The following is a 20,441-nucleotide window of genomic DNA, read 5'->3' on the forward strand; positions in this document are numbered from 1 at the left end:
GTGCTCATGCTTCTTGAGGCATAGACTACTGATTATCTACTCAAGATCCATTCTCTCCAAAGTTTATTCAGGGCAGCCACTTATCCAGCTAAAAGACTAATTTCCCAGCCTTCATTATGGTTAAGTGTGACTATGTAACTAAGTTCTGGCCAGTGAGTTCTAAGTGGACATTGCTGGGTACCACTTCAGGGAAAGTGCCTCAATAGGGCCTCTTTTTGTCCTTTCTCCCATCTACCTGCTTCCTGCCTGAATATGGATGTGACAGCTCAACTCGAGCAGCCATCTTGGACCATGAGAAAACCTTGAAGATGAAAGCCTATACCAAGGATAGTGAAATGGAGAGATGGAAATATCTGGGGTCCTTGCTATCCATAGAGCTACTATACCAGCCCTGGGCTGCATATTACCAGACTCCTCATGTGTGAATGTTTTAGTCTCCTCAGGCTGTAATAACAAAATATCACAGACTGGGTGGCTTAAAGCACAGAAATTTATTTCCTCACAGTTCTGGAGGCTAGAAGTCCAAGATCAAGATGCCATCAGGGTTGGTTTCTGGTGAAGCCTCTCTTCCTGGCTTGAAGATGGCCTTTCCTCTGTGCCCACATGAAGGGAGAGCGAGCTCTGGCGTCTCTTCCTCTTCTGTAAGGACATCCCAGTCCTATCAGACTAAGACTCCATCCTTATGACTTCACTTAACCTTTATTATCTCCTTATAGGCCCTACCTCCAAATACAGTCATATTGGTGGTAAGGGCTTCAATCCATGAATTTTAGGCAGACAAAACTCAGTCCATAACAGTGAAAGAAAACTGACCTCTCTTTTGTTTAAGCCATTATTACTTCTGGTAACTGTTACCAGCAGGTGCACATAATTCCTTACTGACAGACTTCCAAAGTCTAAGCAACATCTTCAAAAGCTTCCACCTTGATGACTTTGGGAGTTGAAAGTCCAAAGGAAAGTACCAAAGATGCCGCCCTTTAAGTCAATTTGAATACTGATTCATTATCTTTCATTCATTCATTCAACGAGCGCCCGATACTGGGCTATGTGCTGGGACACTATGATAAACGACCACGGTCCCTGACCGCTAGGCACTTACTGTCTTTACTGATTTACTTACTCTAAGCTCGTCTCTTTCCAAAGGGCATTCCTACAACATACCAGGTAAAATAGAAACGGAAAGTCAAAACCATGAAAAGGAGGAGTATCCAAACACGCCAGCCCTGGGAATTTATATACATGCTGTGTGTGACTGAGCATTCAAATTGCCTTTGAGCTTCCGAGGAGCCATGACAATAAGCAAAACAGAGCGATTTGGTCTTGTTTTCTGAAAGGAGACTGAATCCTAGTCACTCAAGGAAGACAAAAGTAAGCAGTCTTTTTTTCTGAACAAACTCCACTCCGTGCTTCTGGGTGACTTGAATGTCCTGGAAAGCACCATTTTCTGACCAAAACCCCAATGACTGCTCTAAATTTCATGCACAATTCATTAGCTCTTAGATGCTCATCCAATAAAGCCAGAGAGTTCCATGGTTTGCAAACATGGTTTTAGTTTCCTATCCTAGAGCAGAGAGCTTATTGAAGACCACGAGTGATCACTTCAAGATGGTGCAGAGAATGGGGACTGGTAAATCCAGAAAGCTCTGAAGCGTGGACATCAAGTGCATGATTTTAAGAAGAAGAAATAGCAAGAAGATAGAACCCCAGAGAAAGGCCAGGGTACATGGAAAGATGAAATACCAGGAATGAAGTCAACATGACTCACCCACAGAGTTCTTTTCTTGGGATATCACAACAGGTGGCATCGTATGAGAGAAAAGGAGTATGGGTTTGAATCCCAGCTCTGCTCCTCTGCTACTTATTAGCTTGGTAATTTGGGGGTTGTTAACAACCCAGAGCCTTAGTTTCCTCATGGACAAAGAAGAGGGTATCTACCTATTGCGGGGATTAAATACCAGAACATTATACATAATATCTCTGCCACAGTGCAAAAATAGTAACAGCAGCCTACATATCAAGGCCTTATCTGTGCCAGGCACTGTGTTACACACTTGACATGAATTAGCTCATTTAATCTTCACCATGAGGTAGACGCTACTAAAGAATTCCAAAACTGTTGGTTTTCCCCCAAGCTATGCCAAGCCACATCCTTGTATATTTTTGGAAGGAATGTACCAGCCCTTGGAAGGCTCTTTGAAGATCCAGCCCATGCAAAGCAGCTGTATTGACATCCATTTTGTAACTATCTGCAATCTCCCAAGTTTGCTGCAACTGACATAGCCTCTAACTTTCGGGCTCCCCAGTGGGAGTTTGCAGAACTCGAAGAAAATCCTACCAAGAGGGCCTTTCCAACCTCCATTTGTGGTGGGAAGAAAGACACTGAAGAACTTGGAGCATGCTATTCAAAAGAGAGTGATCAGGCTGGGAGGAGGGGGAAAGGGGGAGGTAGTGTTTAATGGGGACAGAGTTCCAGTATGGGAAGATGAAAAAGTTCTGGAGATGGATGGTGGTGATGGTTGCACAACAATGTGAACGGACTGAATGCCACTGAACCATACATTTAAAATGGTAAGTTTTGTTATGTATATTTTGCCACAGTAAAACCAGTAATAATAATAATAATAATAATAATAATAATAAAATAAAGTAACCAGGGTGGTGAGGGGCCTAAAGACCACATATAATTCTTTCAGGTGTTCTGCAGGCAAAAGCTTGAAAGCCTCTGGTTTTTGGGATAATAATATTACCAACTACTTATCAAGCACATCGTCTACAAAGGCACTTTATCTTTATTCTCCAGCATGGCTCTGTAAGGCATTTCTTCCTTAGAGGGATCAGGTGAACAGCCCAGGACCACACAGCTAGAAAATGGGGGAGATGGGACTCGAACCCAACCAGTTCAATATACCATGTCCTTCTATACCGTGTTGCTTCTCATTCAAAAATTGAGTAGATGCCTGGATTAAAAATGCTAAAGATTTCTTTTGTTTTTTTTTTAATTGATATTTTAATGGTTTCTAACATTGTGAAATTTTGGGTTGTACATTTTTGTTTGTCCATCACCCCATATATGACTCCCTTCACCCCTTGTGCCCACCCCCCACCCCCACTTCCCGGGTAACCACAGTCCAGTTTTCTCTGTCCATGTGTTGGTTTATATTCCACATATGAGTGAGATCATACAGTGTTTGTCTTTCTCTTTCTGGCTTATTTCACTTAACATAATACGCTCCAGGCCCATCCATGTTGTTGCAAATGGGACGATTTTGTCTTTTTTTATGGCTGAGCAGTATTCCATTGTATATATACACCACATTTTCTTAATCCAATCGTCAGTCGAGGGACACTTAGGTTGCTTCCACTTCTTGGCTATGGTGAATAATGCTGCAATGAACATAGGGGTGCATAAGCCTCTTTGGATTGTTGAAAAAATGCTAAAGATTTCTTTTAATCTTAAGATTTTATTATTCTGAATTGGGGTGTGAGGGGTAGGAAGGTCAGACATTCATCTTCTTGAAGGCTCCACTGCACTGCCAGGGCATGTACGTAAACCCGAGCCTATTGAATAGGTGCCCTGCACTCCAGGGGCAACCAATCTGATAAGAGGAAACTGGAAGACCCTTGAGATTAGAACCAGAGCCAATACCAGGTTGATGCCGCTAGGGGACTGCGTCAGGGCCCATGGCCACAACCAGCCCCCAGGGCGGGGGAGGAGGCCGTCAGCCAACAGCGCACACACAGCAAGCCCTGAATACAGCAAGAGCTACTGAAAGCGCTTCTCCCCCACAGTGTAGTCGCCACATCCCAGGAGAGAAATTCTGAAGAGAGGAAGGAAGAAGACAAAGCAGAAGAAGGATTAGGGACAAGTGAGAGGGTTCTGAAGGCTCCAGCCTCTGTTCAAATCCCAGCCTACTGTTCCGTTGGTAAGAGCAGACTTGTAATCACTCTGAAGCTGGACCACAATCTCATGACTGTCTTAGGTGTCCTCAGAAGTCCCTTGGCATCACCTTCTATTTTTCAGTGACCTCCCTTCCTGTCACTGAGTCTTGCCCTCTACGGACAAGGGGATTGGGAAGTGGTCCTCAGGTCTAAGTCAATATCACAAACACCCAGGTAACAGAGGTATTACGGCAAACTGAAGGAATGGGTGACAGGGAAATGGGTCTTTTGTAAATGCTGCTGTTGATCAGAGAACCCTGGACACCGACTCTGCTTCTTCCCCACTGGACAAAACAGATCTGCTGACACTGAGTTTGCTTCAAAATGCAGGACAGCTTTTAGTAGGAGAGATGTTTGTAAACATTCTCTTAAAAGTAAACACAAAAATTGTTGTAAGTTCTTCAAGAATGAAGGGCCAAGACTTCACTGAGTAAGAAAAGACCTGTGACGCAACAAGAAGTGGCCGTTTCCTAGATGCTGTTTCCACTCTGCATGGACAGTGCCACGAGCAGCTGCATGCTCCAGTACGGAAGCAGGGGCCAGTGAAGGCTAGCTTGAGATAACTTATATCTATTCCCGTCCTACATGGCCGCTTCACTCCCAATAAGTACCTGTATCTGTGAGTAATTAAGTCAGGAACTCGATATAATCTTACAACGGTGTGTGTGTGTGTGCACACGTGCATGTGTGTGAGTCTCCCCACCAATCCACAGACTCTCACTGCATTTCCCCCATTCTCCTTCAAGAATTTCCCCGTTTAGGGCCAGCCCAGTGGCTTAGTGGTTAAGTTGGCATGCTCGCTTCGGTGGTCCAGTGTTCTCAGGTTCGGATCCCGGGCATGGACCTATGCATTGCTCATCAAGCCATGCTGTGGCAGCATCCCATATACAAAATAGATGAAGACTGGCACGGATATTAGCTCAGGGAAAATCTTCCTCAAGCCAAAAAAAAAAAAGAGGAGGATTGGCAACAGATGTTAGCTCAGGGCCAATCTTCCTCACCAAAAAAAAAAAAAAGGAATTTCCCCGTTTTGCTGAACCTATTGTACCTACTCGTAAGCTAGGACCCATTTGCATGAGCTACACTGGCTGCCCTGTCTTGGCAGCAGGAGCCACTTCCCGAGAAGGATCCTTGGAAGACTGTGTGGAGCTGTGGCTGACTGGCCCTGCCACGTGGACCTGCTGGAGTCGGCTGGGCTCCACTCCACACAGCACTTGGCTGTCGCCTGCTCACTCTGAGTGGAGGATCCGGCACTTTTTTTAGGTCCTTATAAATAATACATTTTGTCATCTTGATTCTTCAAGGCCTTCCTTTAAGCTATTTTTTCCTCTTTGGGAACACCGCTTTTACTCTATGAGAAAGAGTTGTTCATAAATCAAGAGGAGCTCCAAGTGACCGAAGCCTGAATTCCTGACTTTGGAAGGAGTGGGCAGCCACTGAATCTGATTTGCCTTGGAAGAAGCTGGCCTCATACAGAAAGAGGATCTTACCTCTAGGATGAAAAAAACTTTCACAACATTTCTGATTCCTTGACCTCTGACCCAGGAAGTCCTAGTATCAGGCCTTTAAATACCACCGGCAACTCCTGCCTCCCTATGAGTCCCTACAGGGTGGTTACACTCAGTGAAACGCTGAGCGTTCTTATTAGCTGTGAAATGGAGACAAGGCTACCTGTCATGCAGTGCTGTCCACGGGCCTTGCATAGAGTCAGAGCTCGGTATGTGAGCTCCCCTCTGACTCGCCTTGTCTCCCGCAGCTCTCAAGAAGATACATTTGTATCTTGAAAAAGTGTCATCTTTTCCTCTCTTCAGTGACCATGAACCACTGAAGAGGTGTTCTTTAATTAATACGGTCTTTAATTAAAGAAGCCCAATTGTACAGTGGACACAGCACTGAACTCAGAATTGGATAGACCAGGGCTTGAATCCTGGGTCTGCTACTTGTTACGTGATCTTGGGTAAATTCCTTAATCTCTCTGGACTGTAGTGTCCAATCAATAAATGAGGATAAATCACTAACTTCGTAGTCTCTTTCAAACCTTACTGTGCATGTGAATTGCCAGGGAATCTTGTTAAAATACAGATTCTGATTCAGCAGGTCTCTGGTACAGCCTGAGGTTCTAATTTCTAATTAGCACAGGCCAACGCCAAGGATGCTGGTTTGTGGATCACCTTTTGAGTAGAAAGGACATGTACTGTCAGGGCACTCTGTAAACTGTGACAGGCTATGTCAGCTTCAGGTCTGACTCATTAACCACTGTTGTTCTACCTTAAAACACAGGAAGCCCATTCTACAGCTTAGCTTACACTATGCATTATCTTGAGTCTTGATCGGTAAGCAAAATAGTGATTATTTACCTAGTAAAATAACTAGGGCTGGGGAAAACCACTGGTCACCAATCTTCTTCCCCCGAAACACAAAAACAGAGCACAACACCTCTCCTATCAACTGGTTGATGGAAAAGGCGAACACACATCTCCAATAGAGCTTAAAATCACTTCAGATGAAAACTTTTCAGGGTAACGATGTAAACTACAACCCCTCCCCCACCAAAAGCATTGTTTTGAACCCAAGTGTTTATGACTAGACCTAAGTACCGACTTAGAGTGAAAGTAGGTTTTGGTGGGTGAAGAAGAGAAAGGCCAAAAACACTGCGTGCCTGAGATTGGTTTGATGGAGAAGGAGGGGAGGAAATCGAGGAGAGAATTTGATGGAATGAAAGAAGGAAGCCAGAGACAAGGCCTGTGAAAGGGGCTTTCCTTCTCAGAACAACCACACCAGTGTTCAGATGCAGCTCCAGGGTCACCTCCTTGGTGACATCTTCCCTGACAGCCGGTTCCTGCTCTTGTTGCCAAAGCACTAATACCTACCCCTCCGCTCGCCCTGGAGCCGGTGCTTTTCATATTGTATTGAACACTCATTTCCATATTGATCTCCAGTCCCTTGAGGTCAGGGACCATGTCTTACTAATCTCCACATTCTCAGCCTGGCACCGTGCCCTGGCACATATTAGGCACTCAGTGAATGACGCTGAATGAATGCATGAGCTGGAGAATATTGAAGAGAAAGCTTAATGGCCTTGCTTCAGGGGTTATCCTTCCTGGAGGTATTCATTCATATAATTACTCGCTTGGTAAACATACACGCCCCAAGTGTGAGCACTCAGACCTTTTACTAGTTTCCAGTGTATTTCAGTCTGAGAAATGTTCCAAACTTTCTTGATCCTAAGATTGTAAACTTAATAATATATATAATAATTATTATACTTTTATTGTTTTTCCAAGTGCTTTTCTATTTTCACAGTAAATTGAACACATAATTTCCCCATTTTTGAACAAGGAAACTGGGGCCCAGAAAAAAAATGAAGTGATCTAAGACAGAGTCTCAAACTTTAGGTACATAAGAGTCACTTGGGGCACTTCTCAAAAATACAGATTCGGGCCCCTACCCTGAGAGACTCTCATTCAGTAGGTACGAGATGGAGCCCAGGAATCTGCATTTCAGTGCTCCCCAGGTTCTGAGGCTGGTTGTCTACAGACCTGGGGCAAGGCCCCCAGACGATGAGAGCTCAGCCCAGTGCCTTCCTCAGGCCAGGTGTCTGGCCTATTCTGGAGCTCAGTATGGGTGGGAGGTCATCTCGGGGCTTTGGCTCCATACCTAGAGTCGTGGGATGGGAGGCAAGTTACACGGACTGCACCTCCACAGGGCCTGGCAGGAAACCTAAAACCAGAGACACTTAGATAGGATGGCAGTTCCAACATCCCATGCATAAAACCGTGAAGCCAGAGTGGTGGCTAGTAAGGGGATCACACTTCTGAGGACTTAAGACCTGGAAGGCCAGGCCCTCTAGGCAAGAGAGACCAAAAAAAAAAAAAAAAAAAAAAAAAATTACAGAGAGGCTCAACTTAGGAAATGTTGAATGTGTTTGATATATTCATCAATATATTTATCGACATATATTGGAGGTAGTTTAGCAAACAAAACCCAATGGGACAATTCAGTAAAGAATAGCAACCGAAGAAAGTACAAGTAGACTTCTTCCTTTCATCTGCCTTCCACATCCACGCCACGCTGACTGGACCTCTGGATTGTCTCTCCCCTCAGCCCCCTCCGCGTCAGCCCACTGCCAGGGCCCTGATTAAAGACCTCACGTGTTACCTTTCACCTAACTGCATGTAAAAGCCTCCCGAGGCTCTCCCTGACTCGCGCCTCGCTTTCTCCCTCCATCTGCCTCCACTAGAAAGACTCATTAATCTTCCCAGAGCACAGATCTCATCACAGAGTATAGAAGACCACCGTATTTGAAGCCAGAAGATCTGGTTCTCGTTCTAGCCCTACCTCCAGCTCCATCATTAATACTGTCTGACCTCGGGTAACTTCCCCTTTTGGGATTCAGTCTTTATGTGTGAGACGGAGGGCTAGACTGGATCATCTCCAAAGTCCTTTCCAACCCTAGGATTTTATGCACATTCCTGCGTAAAAACTATTAGTGCCATCTTATTGCCTATAGAATTAAATATATAGTTGTCTTACCCTGGAACATCTAAGGAGGCCCTCTGAGATCTGGCCCTACTATGGACTGAATGTTTGTGGTCCCCATAATCCATAGGTTGAAACTCTAATCCCCAATGTGATAGAATGTGGAGATGGGGCCTTTGGGAGGTGATCAGGTGATGAGGATAGAGCCCTCATGAATGGGATTAGCGCCCTGATAAAAAGAGACATGAAAGAGAGCTTGCTTCCTCTTTCTCTGCTCCCCACCATCAGAGGACACAGCAAGAAGACCGCCATGTATGAACCAGACAGAGGGTTCTCACCAAGAACCCCACCACACTGGCACCCTGATCTCGAACTTCCAGCCTCCAGTACCATGAGAGACAAATGTCTGTTGTTTAAGTCATCCAATCTACAGTATCTTCTTATAGTAACCCGAACAAAGAGAGGCCCCAACTTTTTTTAAGCATTATTCCCCTTTACGTTCCCTTTGTAACACTCAAACTGAAGTATTCCCAGTTCCCTAAATATGCCTAGAGCTTTCTGCTTCCTCAATGCTTTTGTCATTATTTTATTTTAGAAAACCTATTACACCTATTTCAACGTGTATGATCCCTACATTTTTTGAGGTCCAAATCACTTGGATCTCTTTTAGGATTTCCCTTTATGTCCCTAGCCTAAAAGCAAACTCCTTCTCCTCTGCCTGGTAGTATTTCATCTGCCCCTCTCTCACAAGTCGTATTAACAGTTCTGCCTGAGTCTAGCTCATACTCCTTTTGTCTTGAGGGCAGGGCCTGGGGGAGTCTCCTACCCACTTAGCACAGGGCCCTGCACAATGAAGGGTTTGATGAATAATTGTTGGATAAACGTCAGAAAGCAGAAGCTCCCATTTTAGTCAGATCCTGAATTTGAGTGGCTGCCAAGGCAGAGAGGGCCACACAGGCAAACAGTTTCCAGTCCTACAAAAGACAGAATACAAATTCCTGTTGCAGTGAACAACTTTTTCTTGAAATCAACCCCAAGGATGTGGGCCATAAAAAGGGGCCACTGAGCTGTGCCCACTGCTCACAAAGGCCAGTGGCTGAATGCCTGAGGTGCTTTTCCCTGCCAACAGCAGCTTGGGCTGAGGTGTTCAACTTGGTAGCTGCAGGCTGACTAGGAGCTCCAGGCAGCCACAGAGCACATCCTCCTGGCCACGGCGGCTCAGTGAATTCTGAGCCCACACGGTGTGATAAGAGGCAGACTTCCTGCTCGTATGATGCACTGGAAGGGGTTTCTTCCTCTGACATTCCCTGCCCCTGGATCTGGCCTGTCCCAGCTTATTCTCTCTCCATCTGGGGTCAGGGTCAAGTGTGTATATGTTTTATCTCCCTGAAGACCGTCAGTTCCTGCCTAGAAAGATCTTGTTCATCCTGTATCTTGTTCATCTTCCTATCTCCCACATGCCTAGCACAAAGCCCTGCTCATAGCAGATGTCAATAAATGTTTTCTGGATGGATGCTCAAATTTAGATCAAATTGACTCAAATCCCAATTAAAATCCTCAGTCAGGAAGATAAGATTTAATTCATTTTATTTCCTACAAAAAAGACAATCTTGCTGTTTAATATAACCTAATATATTTCCTTCACAACTCAGAGACAGACGCAGGTTCTGTTTTTAGAAGGCATATCTGAGATGTTGTAAAGTACTGCTTGATTTTGGTATTTTATTCTGATTAAATTTGAGGCATAACAGAAATATGAGTGATGACTTGGCTTGTTCTCAACCATTCTATTCATCATCCAGAATCCTTGGACAGCAGAGTGTCAAGGGCCTTAGAGACCAACCAGGTTGTTATACAGCTAACAGAACTGAAATTCAAGAGCTGGGATTAGACCCCAGGTTGAATGTTTGGTTGGGTGGTTCTCTTCTTTTCCTAGTTCATTTACTGAACAAACATCACTGAGCACATACCGTGTGCCAGGGCCTGTGCTGGGGCCCAGGGATATGGAACTGGGAAAGACAATCACAGCCATCATTGAGTTCTCAGATTAATGGTTACCTCCTGGCGCCTCAGCCCAGGACATTTCATCTTCTTCAAAGGAGCTACATAGCCTCTTCGAAAGACCTTCCTGGGGAAACGGACCAATGTCAGTTGGACAAGGAGGCCTTGCATTTACTAGAGCACTGTACTTCCTTATGGGTCAAGAGCATCCATTCCAGGGCTAGTGGACCAGAATCCCTTGAAAGCCTGGTACTTTCTGCCTCAGCACTGCCCCCTTGCAATTAATACAACCACGGCCACACTTAGAAATATGTTCCTTCAGACTAGAGTGCTACTTCTCCCTTCAGCCCAACAGCCACTCTCCCTGCAACAGCAGGGACACTGGGTTCTGACTGTCCTCCATGTCTCACACAATGTAGGCAATTTATACTTGTGGCTGATGAGATAATTGTAGAAGACAGTTTTTGGTGCTAGAACACTTCTCTCTTTAAATTCATCCACAGACTCATCTTCTTTCAGGAATGGAAAATAGGCCTCATCTTCTGCCAACTCTGGTTGACTGGAAGTGACTGCCTGGAGTGCCGTGTTGAGAACGTTTCTGAGGCTGTATCCAGACGCAGGAGGAAATGGGGATTTGACTGACTGGCAGTCTATGAGGCAGCTATTTGCCTTCCATCAACTAGACCCTGGCTTTAAGACCTCCACTGGTTCCCGGATGCCTAAAGGATTAAGTCCTTTAGGACTCTCAACATGCCACATAAGGTCCTTCAGAGTGAAGTCAACAACCTTACACACACCGGCCTGGACCTCCCCCACCACACACTCTATACCCCAGCCACACAGGTGTTTCCTGTTTCTTGAATACATCCCTTTCTCTCAGGATTCTGGGCCTTTGCAAATGCTATTCCCTTTTTCTAGAATGTTCTCTCTCTTTACCCTCTTTTGATGCCCAGTTTCTCTGTGAAGCTTCCCCTTACTTCCCCAATGAAAAGTTAGTCTTCTCCTTTTAGGTGGTTCCAACATCCCCTTGTTCATTCGTCCTTTTGCCATTATACTGATTCCCTGAGATTCATCTATTTCCATTTCTACCTCCCCCAAGAGATGGGAGGTCATAAAGAGCAGAGCCCTATCTTATTCACCACTAGCAAAACACCAGCCACTGACAAGGTACTTGCTGTAGGACTGCTGAATGAATGAATTCTTTGAAAATCTCTCCCCTTTTCACTTCTCCAAGCTGTCTTCCAGAGATGCAAGAACAAGCCTCTATCTATGATCTCTCAAACTTACAGAGGTACGTGCTGGCAGTCAGGTCTGTCATCCCTCAAGTCCACCCACTGCCAGATGTCCTCCCTCTCCCTCTCTCCCCCACCCCAGTTTAGGAATTGATCCACACTTTGATCTACACTAATTGGATACTGAGTAGATTGAGCAGAATGGATTATTTCATATAATCCTTCATCAAGCCTTGTTGTCCTAACTTCAGCATAATCTCAAACTTATCTGCTTTCTGTCTCCCCTGTCCTAACCCAGTCCAGGCAGCTGTCAACTCTGCTGGGTTATTATAACAGCCTCCTAACTGGTATCTCTGCTTCCCTGTTCACATTTTACAATCCATTCTCCACTTAGCAGCCTCAGTTTTCTTTAAGATCACATCACTCCCCTGCTTAAAGCCCTTCAATGGCTTCCTATTGATTCTAGAAAAAAATCCAAACTACTCTGTGGCCTCGGCCCAACATGCTCTAGCTCATGCTTCTCTCTTTTTTTTTTTTTTGTGAGGAGATCAACCCTGTGCTAACATCTGCCAATCCTCCTCTTTTTTTGCTGAGGAAGACTGGCCCTGGGCTAACATCCGTGCCCATCTTCCTCCACTTTATATGGGACGCCACCCCAGCATGGACTGCCAAGCAGTGCGTCGGTGCGCACCGGGATCCGAACCGGCGAACCCCGGGCCACCACAGCGGAGTGCGTGCGCACTTAACCTCTTGCGCCACCGGGCCGGCCCCTCATGCTTCTCTCAACCTTATCCCTTTCCCCTCTGGCACACTGTGTCCCAACCATCCAGATCTCCGTTTTACTCCTTGACTGGCCAGGCCCTTTTCACTCTAGGTCTTTGCTCTCACTGCTCCCTCAGCCTCGAACACTCTTGCTCAGCTTTTCATTTGAGGTCTCAGCTCAAAATGTCACCTCCTCAAGGAGTCCTTCCCTGACGATGCTATCCAAAGTGCACAAAACATCTCCCAGTCACTCTCCATCCCACAGCCCGATTTTTTCCTTTCATGGCACTTAAAATCCAAAATTATCTTACTGATTTACTTGTTTATGTTTTTATTATCTACCTCTCACACTAGAATGTGAACTCCTTGAAAGCTCCACGACAGACAGACCTGTCTGTCTCCTTCACTGCCACATCCAGTGTCTAACACAAGGTCTGGCTGAGAGTAGGTGCTAAATAAGTACATATTTATTGAAAGCCAAAATGAATACGTTTCTGAGGCTCCCCAAGACAAAGAGGGGGCTCCTATTTTTCCCTATGAGTACTGCATACTCCTCTTAAACATCACCTAACAATATGCTGCAGCATGTGACGCTGGAAGTCAGGAGACCCGGGTCCCAGCTCACTTCCATACGTGGTCCCTCATAAAACACAACACAACAGCATGAAAGATCCACGCAAGGTGCCGAAATAAGGAAAACAACCCGCACTTGCCTTAGAGAAAGTCAGGAAAGGGGAGAGCCCTGTGGCGAGTGAGGCCAGGGCAGGCTTTAGCGTTCCAGAACACAGCCCTGGGGCAAATGTCAGGGGGTGACGCAGCATGCCAGGGAGGATGGTATTTCCTGAATTGGCACAAGACTAAACAGGCGGTATCTAACAGAGAGCTCAGATCAGAGACTTAAAGTGGCCTCTGGGGGATTGGAGGGAGTGTGACAGAGAAAGCCATGGAGAGGACCTTCAGCATGACCTTGGCTTCTAAACAGACTAAATGGGATGCAGCGGAAAGAGCACTGGACTGGGAGTCAGAGGAGGGGGACTAGAGAAAGGAAAGCAGCATTGATTGAGCACCTCCTCCACTGCAGGCTCTGTGCTATGCTGTTTACATACATTACCTCATTCAGGCCTCATAACTGCCCTCCCAGGGAGGTATCAGTATTCTCATTTTATAGAGAAATTGAGGCTCAGACAGGTTACTTTAGCTCTCTGAATTTCAGGACGCTTATCTGTAAAATGGATAATAATAAATGCATCTCACAGATCTAATGTGAATAATGCAACGAGATACAGTGGAGAGCACCTGCCACTGCGCTGGCTGTTTTGTAAATTTTACCGTTATTACTAATATTAATAACCATTTCTAACATTAATGACTAGCTTGTGCAAGGTCACACAGCTCCTGAATGTCACAGGTGAGTTTTCACCATGTCAGGCTGCCCCTTAGAAAACCAGGATTTGAAAAACAACTTTGCCAATAATTAGCTGCATGAGCTCAGACAAACTATTGCACCTTGCAAGAGCAATGTTCTCTTAATCTGAACAAAAGAGCCAAGAACTCAACCCGACAGAGCCCACAGGGACGCTGGAGGAGAAAATAACCAGTGAACATGATCTGCCTTGTGTGTGCAGATGGGCACTGTGATGACTGTGAGAGGTGCCCTGAGCAGGGACAAGTGTCTTCAGGCTGGCACGATTCAAGTGTGCTAGATGGTGACATATGAAGCCAGAGCCATGCCTGGGGTGCCAAGGATTTTGCAGGCAGCAAGCAAATGGCCTTGAGTGACTGTGCTAGCTCCCTCCAAAGGCTAGTCTATATCTTGTTAATGCTCCCCCGGAAAAAAAAACAGCGTGAACCTCCTGAGACACCATCAGAAACACGATACAGGATTTTAGCCAACACATTAGGAAAATAACTCCTCATAAAATCAGCTTTAGGAAAGAGCTGGCATGAGAAAGGGACATAGCCAGAATTCTTACAGGGGTCAGATTGCAAGCAACATGCCACCATCGGAACCTGAAAGAAGTTCTCTGTGATGAGGACTGAGTTCTTTGAGGAAACTTAAGCTGGGTGGGCTAAAGGTTGCTGAGTGGGTGTCTCCTCAGGCAGAAACAGGACAGTGTGTCCCAGCCCACCCCAGGCTGCCAGCGAGCTGACACACGCCCTGCATTTGTGCTCTGGGGAGAAATGAATGTTCTCCCTGAGCAGAGCCTGCGGACCCAGGCCATGCGCACACACGAGAGTTGGCAGCTGACCAGAGGCACCACAGGCCTCTCCCCTTCTCACCTGCTGGGGTGCTGGCTGCTGGGCTTAACTCATCTGACCCTCGCACACACAACTCTGCAAGGCATTCCGAACGGGGTTTGCAGACCGGGTTAGAAGGAGGTTCAGCGAGCAAACTGCCCGCGTCACACAGTTAGAAGACGTGGAGCTGGGATTTAGCCCACATCCTTCTGACTTGAAGGACACTTCAGTCCTTGTCAGATTTGCCTAAGGCAGACTTACTTTTCAAGACGAAAGGCAAAGCCAAGAATCAGAGAATCTTAGAGATGCTCCTCTCAGCCCACCGTCCCACCCTGGGATGGATTCTCCCTGTCCCACCTGTCACGGTCACCCTCTGCAGGATCACCTCCCCTCACTGGCTCACCAGCTGCTCCAGTTGTAAGAAGCTCTTTGTTCCACTGACAGAGGGAAGGTCAGCTCCCCTTGAGGGCCTACACTGGCATAGCTTTCCCCCCTCACTGCGTTGCATGTGAAAAACACGAGAGGATGATACCATGCTCCCTCGCATGATGGGAATCACTGTCCTGAATTCATGTGGCTCGTGAGTTTAGATTTTCACAAGGCAAATATGTTCTGAGAGCACGTATCTATTCCACATGGGTACTCACAGATCCCAGCACATGGTGCCAGGGCTGGATGTGTCACTCCCCTGCCCACCTGCCTCTCTGTCCGCCAGTCCAACTTCCTCAGCCACTCCCCAAGAGGACACAAAACCTGCTCTGCCACTACTCTCACCCTCACCTGGAACAAAGGGACGCTCTCAGACAACAAACCAGAACACACAGCACAGGCATAGGGGTGGGACTCAGACGGCCCAGCTGAGCCCCATTCAAAGGGAAGACCCAGCATGGATGCTGTTACTGTCTAGGGAGACTCTGCAAAAGGAGGGGGCTCGCAGACCTGGGAGGCGCAGCTGCAGAGGAAGTCCCTGACAAACCAACTCTATGAACTCAAGGACATGCCCCCTTGAGAAAAGCCAGCAGTCAGCATCCTGGAGATTCAGCATTCAGAGAAAGGGCAGCATCCTGCTTGGTTTCTTTAGGATCACAAGAACAGCAATGCCAGATGGGCTCCGGCGATGTCACTTCCCAAAGAACCCGGGGGCCTTTCTGACTTGGCATTGTGCCTGCCATATTGTAGATATATATTAATAGCAAATATTTTAATTAATAAATGAATAAAAGAACACACATCAAGCACAAATATCTCACCTACAAATTTGGAATAAAAAACCATCTCAAACAACATGCACCAATATCTGAACTGTTTCCCCCGAAGAAGCTGCCTCTCTGCCCAGACTGTTTGTACCCCTCCTTAGGCTGAATTCTCTCATGGCAACCCTTTTCAGAATAATCCGGTAAGGAAACAGAACCACGAGGGGCAGGAAGCAAACCATGAGTCCTCAGACCAACTGGACTAAACAAGCCTGACCCCCGGAGGCTGGACCTGGGTCAGAGTGCCCAAGGCATTCCAAGGCCATTGTATCCTACCATTGGGGGCCCTAAGCACGGAACATCTATGCTTGGATGTCTAAAAGGCACCTCAAATGCAGCGTGTTCAAATTCAAATCAAGATCTTTCTACCCAAACCTGGTCTTCTGATCTTCCGCCTTTTTTAAAGCTTAGAACGGCACGGCCATAAACCACTTGTACATCCAGAAACCCAGGGGTGCCCTTCATACTTTCTCTTTCTTCACAGCTGTATCTAACCCACCATCATGTCCTGCCAATTTTACCTCTGAAATATCGCAAACCCTCCTCCCTCCTCATCTCTGATGTCACTACTCTAGCCCTAACCTGCGTGATTTCTTACTGGCACTAATGCAAAGCCTCCTCTTAGGTTTCCCCACAACCGCCCTCTTGCATCCTCCAACCCATTCTCAAGAGCACTGCCAAAAAGATTTCCTGTAAATACCAAATTGATCATATTACTCCCCACATGTGCAACACACACATATATCAGCCTTTGCTCCAAATCCTTCAATGGTCCCCGTGCACTTAGAATAAAGAGAAAAACAATCCTTAACAAGGCCCTGACCTCCCTCTCCAGCCTTCTCTTGTACGGCTCACTCTTCCCCACTCTCTGCGCTCAAGTCATGCTGACCCCCTCAGTTCTCTGAAAGTACTACGTTGTCTCTCACCTTAGGGGCCATATTGGTCCACGTGCCTAGAAAGCTTTTCCCCCACGTCATCCACTCTTACCTAATAAACTCCTAATGATCCTTCAGATCTCAGTTTAGAGGTCACTTCCTCAGCAAAGCTCTCTCTCATCACCTGAGGTAGGTAAGGACCTCTATTATATGCTCTCATGGTAACCTGTCCCTCTCTCTCCTAGCATTTATCCTAGTTTGTAATTTTACAGGACTGGTGCAGTTATTTTAACAGCGTCTGATTCCCCGATGAGATTGGAAGCTCCTTGAGGGCAGGAATCATGTCTGTTTTATCATCACTGTATCTCCAGCTATTAGCACAGGCCTGATACATAGTAGGTAGTCAACAAAAATCTGCTGAATTAATAAATAAAATGCAGCTCTTCTCTGAGTTTATTCCAACCAATCATACCGGGTTCCTTTCTAACATCATTCCTAAGGTTCTCTTGAGCTTGTCTTAGGCTACTCGGAACTGGTGACTTTTTGGCATCTCTCCTTATCCCTCTAGTATCTACTATAGTGGCCTACCTTCTATAGATCAAGAGATCATGGCACTGTCATCTTCATCACCATCACCACAGTTACATTTAAGGAGGATTTACTTGCCATGTATTAGGCACTATGTCGAGTACCATGCATGTGGTATTTACGTAGTCCTCACAGTACTACAAGGTATACATTATTAATCCTATTTTGCTGATAAGACTCAGAGAGGGTTGGCTAAAACACAGTGGGGCCAGGATTTGAATCTTGGTCTAACTCTAAAGTCTATGCTCTTAATTACAACCTGTTGCTTTGTAAAATGGGGCAAATAATACCTACTCATAGTGATGTCATAAAGATTCAGGCACAGTAGGCACTTGGTAAAGGGTGGTGGTTGTTATTATTATCGTAGTGCTGGAAGCATTATGGGGAGGGATAACCATTTATCATTTTGCCCAAAAGAGAGCTAATGTGGCTGCTCTTCTGGGGCTGAAACAATTGGCCTTGGTTTGAAGAAGATTTTTATGAGAAGCAGGATGCTGTCGTGGTTCCAACACAGAGTGGAACACAGAGAGTGGAGAGGGGAGCTGATGTGCTAAGAAAACCAACCTGAAGATCTTTGGCCGTGGAAACTAGCCACTCTGAACGAACTTGGGTTTCTCACTGTAAGCCCAGACATACGGCCCACATCGGGAACCCAAATCTAGTTCCTTGAATTTCTTTTGCTACTTCTTCTTCTACCTCCCTGTAGCAGCATTATAAAGATAACGCACTGCAGTTGGAGTCAGGAGAGTCTAAGTCTGAATTCTGATGTGCTCAGGACTGAGCAAGAAGGGATCCACCAAGGTGCCTGGGCTTCAGTCAGAGCCTCAGGATCCCGGGAAGCCAGGAGATGACAAAGGACCATATGTCATCCTCTGTGGCTGGCTTGGGGATGATCCATTCTTCTGGGTCTCCTTCCCTCCTTTCCTGTCACTCACCAATGGCCATGTAGAGAAAGAAAGTAGCTAAAGTATCTGAGTTCCTACTGTATGTCAAGCACTTCACATGCACATTCTCATGTAGTAAATTAATCCTCACAACAATCTTGAGTGACAGGTGCTATTATCCTTATTGTACAATCAAGGAAACTGCAGTTTAAAGAGATTAAACGACTTGGGAGAAATCACTACACAGTAAGAAGTGGAACTGAGATTCAAATCCATTTTGTTAGTTTCCAAAAGCTGTGTTCTTTTCATTCTTCATATCAAGAAAAATTATGGAAATTACATGGATGTGCATAAATGGTAGTGAAGCCACAAAAGCCCAGTCATTCCCTCCTTCCCTCATTCTGCTTACTGAGCACTTCCCATGTGCCAGGCATTGCATAAGATGCCAGGGATACAGAGGTGGGCAAGATACGGCCCCTGCTCCTGAGAGGTTCACAGTCTAGTGAGGGGAGCTCTCTAAGGAAAAAAGTATAAGAGAAAATCAGGAGCGAGAAAGAGAAGGCAGAGGATTCTAAAACATCAGGACCAGAGGGGTTCTTGGAAGACAACTACTCAAAACGTGGCAGCACCACCTGGAATCACCTATAGGATTACTACAGCTAAAAATTCCAAGCACTCAATTCCCAACTCTACAGATCTGCAGTGGGGCCCAGGAATCTGTACATTTAACAGTTATCCCAAGTGACTCGACAGAACTGATTCACAGGCCAGCTGAATAGAACCACTGCTGACCCACCCCCTTCACCTTGCAGGTATGACAGCAGAGGGGCAGACAGGGAACGTAAGCAGCCCATGGACACACAAGAGTCAATGCTCCAGACTCAGGTTTCCAGCTCACAGCCAAGTGACTTGAAGTTCTTTTTCAAAAATTCAGAATGCTTTATTTTTAAGCATTATATATACATTTATAAGTGCACATACAACTTATTTCATGTACCCGGATCAGGTAGTTCTTTAAGGACAATGTTATGTGCCTACTGGAAAATTATTTTCCACAAAAATATAGTGTGGAAAATAACACAGATCAACTTAGGAGACTAAAATTATACATGGATACACAGAACGGATATAGGTTTTCATGATCAAGAACAATATTCTCACCCTTTCTACTTCTGACCACCTCCATACTAGGGGATCACTACAGGGCAGAAAATTTCATTAATTAATTAAGGACAGTGCTTCAAGGTACTGATTCACAAACTGCGAAGGAGAGAAGGGAAAAGCGCAGACAAACGGGCACTTCAGTAGTTGGCTACAGCCTTGCAACACCCACAGCATCTTTCTCCACCCAGAGTAGAGATGCTCTGGTCCCTGAAAAAGTGATGAGCCTCCCACGGCTGACTTCTCTGCAGTGAACTCAACCCCCCTGCCTCACTAGGACATCAGCAAGATCCTCTGTTCCTCCTACCTTTAGATTCCTTCCACTGACTAAATGTAGGAGACAGGCAAAGGCCAGAGGTAGAGAGAGGCTCTGAGGATGAGGGGAGTGAGCCTACACCGAGCAGCTGCTCGTCAGCCACCTCCACCGGGTCCCCTTCTCTGTTGGTTTCACTGTGGTCTGCCTGTCTCTGCTTGTTTGAGAACTCTGAGAGCAAACTCTACCTGCTCTGCTTCAATGTCTTCCTGTCCATCGTTTTGGCAATCTGGGCATAATGAATTCCAATTATATTTACCTTCGGAGGCTCAGCTGCCAGAGCTACCCCTTCCTCTTCTGCTCGCAGGCCACAGGCTCTGAGGCTGGTAAGGGAGCCCAGAAGCAGTAGCTGGCGGGTGGGTAGGGGAGCCCCAGGAGAGCTCAGTGTGAAAGCAGCTAACTGTAGAAAGGGTTGCAAGGAGGGCTCACCAGCAGTCTCAGTGAGGAGAAGGCTGGAGGTGAGACCGGGGTTCAGCTGACCAGCCTCCCCCTCCTGGCTCTGCCACTGGGAGACTGGGCAAGTCACACCCTTCTCAGCCTCATTTTCCCATCTGTAAGTGAAGAAACTGAATTAGCTTGCGTCAATCGTTCCTGCCCAGATTCTAAAATTCTAGATCTTTATTTTTTTTCTCTTTGGCACGGGATATAAATGACTAAGATTGACACCATGACTCAATGATAAATGTTTATAACCCAGAATCATAGATTCTGAAATC

General features: G+C 46.1%; 1 protein-coding gene across 3 annotated transcripts in view; it reads right to left on the minus strand.

Moving 5' to 3' along the window:
* Positions 1-20,441, minus strand: part of SERGEF (secretion regulating guanine nucleotide exchange factor) — a 205,914-nt gene that overhangs the window by 37,359 nt on the left and 148,114 nt on the right. The window contains exon 11 of one of the 3 annotated variants that reach the window (XM_058546084.1): positions 452-639. The exons of the other annotated variants lie outside the window; for them this stretch is intronic. Coding sequence (XP_058402067.1) covers positions 515-639 — 125 coding nt within the window. The 3' untranslated portion in view covers positions 452-514. Of the gene's footprint in view, positions 1-451; positions 640-20,441 lie in introns of those variants that run through there. 3 annotated transcript variants of the gene reach the window in all.

Source organism: Diceros bicornis, chromosome 7 (genome assembly GCF_020826845.1).
Source record: "Diceros bicornis minor isolate mBicDic1 chromosome 7, mDicBic1.mat.cur, whole genome shotgun sequence".
Lineage (NCBI taxonomy): Eukaryota > Metazoa > Chordata > Mammalia > Perissodactyla > Rhinocerotidae > Diceros > Diceros bicornis.